The following is a 5,437-nucleotide window of genomic DNA, read 5'->3' on the forward strand; positions in this document are numbered from 1 at the left end:
TATATTTTAACATAAGAGGGGAGGAGAGTCTAATTCAAGCATCTTTGAGGGGAGGGGAGTGTAATTTACTCTTATTTTTAAAGATGTAACTTTTGAAAGCTTTATAGGGTCTTCTAGTCTGTTTAAAAGTCTATTTCAATTGATCTTCTTTAAATAAGTAATGTGATCAAAGTTTAAATAAACCAATGAACTAATAAATCAATAAGATTTTTTTTGAGGGAATAAATCAATAAGATTATACCCTCTTTTGATATTTAAAATGAATTTTTGAAGAATTTGACAATATATTATATCACATTTATATTCTAGTTTATAATAATACATTTAAATTAAATTAATGTATACTAAAAAGGTTAAATTACTGAAAAGTTTAACAAATTTATAATTTAATATAATAATATTAAATAATTTTTTTGAGGGAATAATATTAAATATTTTTTTTGACAAAACAAATAATATTAAATAATATTATTCATATTTACTTAAGTGGGCCGATCTGATTGACTTAATAGACTTTTATTTTTATTTTTTATTGTATGTGACCCTATCTATTTAATGAATATTTTTTATTTTTTATTTTAACCTAACGTAGGTTAAACTGTAAGTCCTTTTGCCGATGTAGGCCGACCCGACCTTTTACCATCCCTATTCACCGTGATTCTCAGCATGCATGTAATGATAGAAAAAAAATGTAACAAATACTTTATTTAAATTCTAAAGAAACGAATAGTGTGTGTGAGAGAGAGAGAGAGAAATATTTCAAACAAGAGTATGAATGAGACTGACATGAGAGACACAATCAATATAATAGTCACCCCAGTTCAAGAAAGTAGCTTGAGATAGAGACACAAACAATGAAAAACCAAGAGTTGATATATACCTATAGACATGGTTGAGTTTTTCATGCAAAATTGCTAATGCCAATGCAAAATTGCTAAGTCATCTTGAGTTTACCACAACCAAATGTCTTCTCAACCTTTCATCACAAACCACCATCTTCTCCTCCTCCTCTTCACACTCCTCCCATTTTCCTTTGCTTCCACCAATGAAGTCACTATCTTACTTTCATGGACTCACACTTCCACCAAACTCCCTTCATCTTTTTCCAACTGGAACCCTTTGGACTCAAATCCATGCAAATGGTCATTCATAACATGCTCATCACAAAACTTTGTAACTGAAATCAACATCCAAAATGTTCAACTAGCCCTTCCTTTTCCTTCTAATATCTCTTCACTTTCCAACCTTCAAAAGCTAGTCATTTCAGGTGCCAACCTCACTGGAACTGTTCCCTCTGAAATTGGTAACTGTCTTAACCTTATTACCATTGATCTTAGCTCAAATAGTCTTGTTGGTGAAATTCCTTCAACTATAGGAAACCTAAAAAATCTCCAAAACTTGATTTTAAACTCTAACCAATTGACAGGTTCAATACCAATTGAACTTGGTGATTGTGTTAATCTCAAAAACCTTGACATTTTTGATAATAACCTTAGTGGAAACCTTCCTATTGAACTAGGGAAACTTTCAAATCTTGAAGTTATAAGAGCTGGTGGGAACAAAGATATTGTAGGGAAGATTCCAGAAGAATTAGGGGAATGCAAGAATTTGACTGTTTTAGGACTTGCTGACACTAAAATTTCAGGTTCATTACCTAATTCATTAGGTAAATTAACCATGCTTCAAACAATATCTATTTATAGTACTTTAATTTCTGGTGAAATTCCTCATGAAATTGGTAACTGTTCTGAGCTAGTGAACTTGTTTTTGTATGAGAATGATCTTTCTGGTGAGATTCCTTTTGAGATAGGTAAGCTTGTGAAACTTGAAAAGATTTTGCTATGGCAAAATAGTTTTGTTGGTAGCATACCTGAGGAAATTGGAAACTGTAGTAGTTTGAAGATTCTTGATTTTTCTTTGAATTATTTTTCTGGTGGAATACCGAAGAGTTTAGGAAAATTATCGAATCTTGAAGAGCTTATGTTGAGTAACAATAATATTTCTGGTTCGATACCAGCTTCAATTTCGAATCTTACAAATTTGATACAGTTGCAGTTAGATACAAATGAGATATCAGGTTTGATTCCAGTTGAGATTGGAAAGTTGACGAAGCTAACGGTTTTTTTCGCTTGGCAGAACAAACTTGAAGGTAGAATTCCATCAGAGTTAGGAGATTGTATAAGCCTTGAGGCTTTGGATTTGTCTTATAACTCACTCAGTGATAGTTTACCTTCAGGTCTTTTTAAGCTTCAAAACTTAACAAAGCTTTTATTGATTTCTAATGATATCTCTGGCTCTATTCCTCATGAGATTGGTAACTGTAGTTCTCTGATTCGACTCCGGCTTTTAGATAACAGAATCAGTGGTGAGATACCAAGAGAAATAGGGTTTCTTAACAACCTTAATTTCCTTGATCTTTCTGAAAATCATCTTAGTGGTTCGGTGCCGTTAGAGATTGGAAACTGTAAAGAACTTCAAATGCTGAATCTAAGTAACAACTCTCTTTCTGGTGATTTGCATAGTTTCTTGTCTTCTCTTACAATGCTAGAGGTTCTGGATGCTTCAATGAATAATTTTTCTGGTGAGGTTCCTATGAGTATTGGTCAATTAACTTCACTTCTTAGAGTTATTTTGAGCAAGAACGCTTTCTCTGGATCGATTCCTTCGTCACTTGGGAAATGCTCAGGTATTCAACTTCTTGACCTTAGCAGCAACATGTTATCGGGAAGCATACCTCGAGAATTGTTTCAAATTGAAGCACTTGATATTGCTTTAAATTTGAGTCATAATGCATTATCTGGAGTCATTCCGGAAGAGATTTCGGCTCTTAACAAGTTGTCTGTGCTTGACCTTTCACATAACAATCTTGAAGGTGACTTGATGGCATTTTCAGGCCTTGAAAATCTTGTTTCTTTGAACATTTCATACAACAAATTCACTGGTTATTTACCAGATAGCAAGTTGTTTCATCAGCTAGCAGCAACAGATTTAGTTGGAAATCAAGGTTTGTGTCCTAATGGTCATGATTCATGTTTCATCGGAAATGCTGCAATGACAAAGATGTTAAATGGCTCTAATTCTAAGAGGTCAGAGATAATTAAAGTGGCCATTGTATTGCTCAGTTCTTTGACTGTTTTAATGGCAATCTTTGGAGTTGTTACAGTCTTTCGAGCGAGGAAACTCGTTCGAGACGACAATGATTCTGAGATGGGAGGAGGAGGAGGTGATTCATGGCCATGGCAGTTCACACCATTCCAAAAGGTAAACTTTTGTGTGGAGCAAATCCTAAAATGTTTGGTGGAATCCAATGTAATTGGAAAAGGGTGTTCAGGGATCGTTTATCGTGCAGAGATGGAAAACGGCGATGTCATTGCTGTCAAAAGGCTGTGGCCAACAACAACGGCAGCCACCGCCACTGCTGCAAGATATAATCATAGTCAAAGTGACAAGTTAGCAGTTAACGGAGGAGTTCGCGATTCCTTTTCAGCCGAGGTAAAAACTCTCGGCTCAATTCGTCACAAGAACATTGTTAGGTTCTTGGGATGCTGTTGGAACAGAAACACAAGACTTCTTATGTATGACTACATGCCAAATGGGAGTCTTGGAAGTTTACTTCATGAAGGAAGCGGTAATTGCTTGGAGTGGCACGTTAGATTCAAGATAATACTAGGAGCAGCTCAAGGTGTGGCTTATTTGCACCATGATTGTGCTCCTCCTATTGTTCACAGAGATATTAAGGCCAACAACATCCTCATAGGTCTTGAATTTGAACCATACATAGCTGATTTTGGACTTGCAAAGCTTGTCGATGATGGAGATTTTGCACGATCTTCGAGTACACTAGCTGGTTCTTATGGTTACATAGCTCCTGGTTAGTACTACTCTTCCAAAAACATCAAATTCTACTATTCACTTTTATTTATATATCCAAATGTGGCCAATGCAACTGCAATCGCGGTCATTTGCATAAACAATCACTTGATAAGCGCTTATGCTAAAATTCTAGCGTTTACTTAAGTTGTTTATCCAATCAAAGCTTAGGCGAGGGGAGAATCTATCCTCATAATCAAGTACCAAACTAAATAAAGGTTTCACATGCATGTTTTTGTATTTAGTTGATATTTTTCTAAATGTTCTTTTAACTCACGGTTACTTGTTTTTCTGCATGCTAAAATTTGAAGAGTATGGATACATGATGAAGATTACCGAGAAAAGTGACGTATACAGCTATGGTATAGTTGTATTAGAAGTACTAACAGGTAAACAACCAATTGATCCAACAATACCTGATGGACTTCACATTGTTGATTGGGTTAGACAGAAAAGAGGTGGAGTTGAAGTGCTAGATGAAAGCTTAAGAGCAAGGCCAGAATCTGAAATTGAAGAAATGTTGCAGACTTTAGGCGTTGCATTGCTATGTGTAACTCCAAGTCCAGATGATAGACCAACAATGAAAGATGTGGTTGCAATGATGAAAGAGATTAAACAGGAGAGAGATGAATGTGTGAAAATTTTTGATGGATCTTCTACAAATGATCAACATGAAAGTAATCGTTCGAATGAAGAACAAGTCGAAGGGATGAAACGTTCATGTCCAACATCAAGCAGCAGCAACACAAATATGAAATTGCATTACTCTCCTAATAGTTCTACAATACTAAAGTAACTTTGAAATAGTTAATAAGAACAATATGACTAGGGAATTAGAATTTCTTAGCATGAGTGATTTGGTTTCTATTTGATTTTAATTGCTTCAGCTTCATAATTATGGTTTGATTGTGTATAAGGATATTTTAGTTTTAATAATTGTGAGATTTGAAGTAATCTTTCTTCGTTACTTTTCCTTTTCTTGCAAACTATATCAAGGAGGATATATAAACCTTTATGATCTCGTTATATATGTAAGAGTGCAGTTGGCTCAAGTGCCAAGATATATCTTAACTTCATAAGGGGTTTGATCCATATACTATTTAAATCAACCATAGGCTATAGTAAACAAAACTTCGAAGTAAAAACTGATAGAATGATGTAGGATGAAGATTTTCAGCTGAACAACTTTATATCTGTTTGATTTCCATTTTGGAGTTAGATAGGTTAGTGAAATACTTGTCATGGATTTGAAATTAAGTTTGGGATTGCTCTTTGGAATTAGCAACATTCTAAGTTTAGGGTGGGGTACTAGTAGAACTTGGTTATCAAAAGAAAAAATGAAAAAGAAAAATGTAGATAAAACATCAAAATGATGGTCTACAAAATAAAAATAAAAATAAAGAGACTTGAACAAAAGTTTGGTCACTTAAAAAAAAAAATAATAAGTTGTTCTACTAGTGCCCAAATTCTTTGAACTGCCTACATAAATGAAAGCTAGTACCTCATAACAATGGTTGTGACACAATTTGTGAATGAAGTTACAGGTTTGGATAACAAAAGATCTGCA

General features: G+C 34.3%; 1 protein-coding gene across 1 annotated transcript; it reads left to right on the top strand.

Moving 5' to 3' along the window:
- The first annotated feature begins 737 nt into the window (after positions 1–737).
- Positions 738–4,824, top strand: LOC146907330 (Leucine-rich repeat transmembrane protein kinase family protein). The gene is made up of 2 exons (XM_085725253.1): positions 738–3,871; positions 4,182–4,824. The coding sequence occupies exons 1-2, from the start codon at positions 964–966 to the stop codon at positions 4,664–4,666; spliced, it is 3,393 nt and encodes a 1,130-aa protein (XP_085581379.1). The 5' UTR covers positions 738–963; the 3' UTR covers positions 4,667–4,824.
- The last annotated feature ends 613 nt before the right edge of the window (positions 4,825–5,437 follow it).

This window comes from Medicago sativa, chromosome 7 (assembly GCF_051527215.1).
Source record: "Medicago sativa cultivar Bolivia chromosome 7, Bolivia_mono, whole genome shotgun sequence".
Lineage (NCBI taxonomy): Eukaryota > Viridiplantae > Streptophyta > Magnoliopsida > Fabales > Fabaceae > Medicago > Medicago sativa.

Coding starts and splice junctions, on each gene's coding strand:
- LOC146907330 (XM_085725253.1), top strand. CDS start 964: ATGTCTTCTCAACCTTTCATCACAAACCACCATCTTCTCCTCCTCCTC. Junction 3,872..4,181: donor TTATGGTTACATAGCTCCTG/GTTAGTACTACT, acceptor TAAAATTTGAAG/AGTATGGATACATGATGAAG.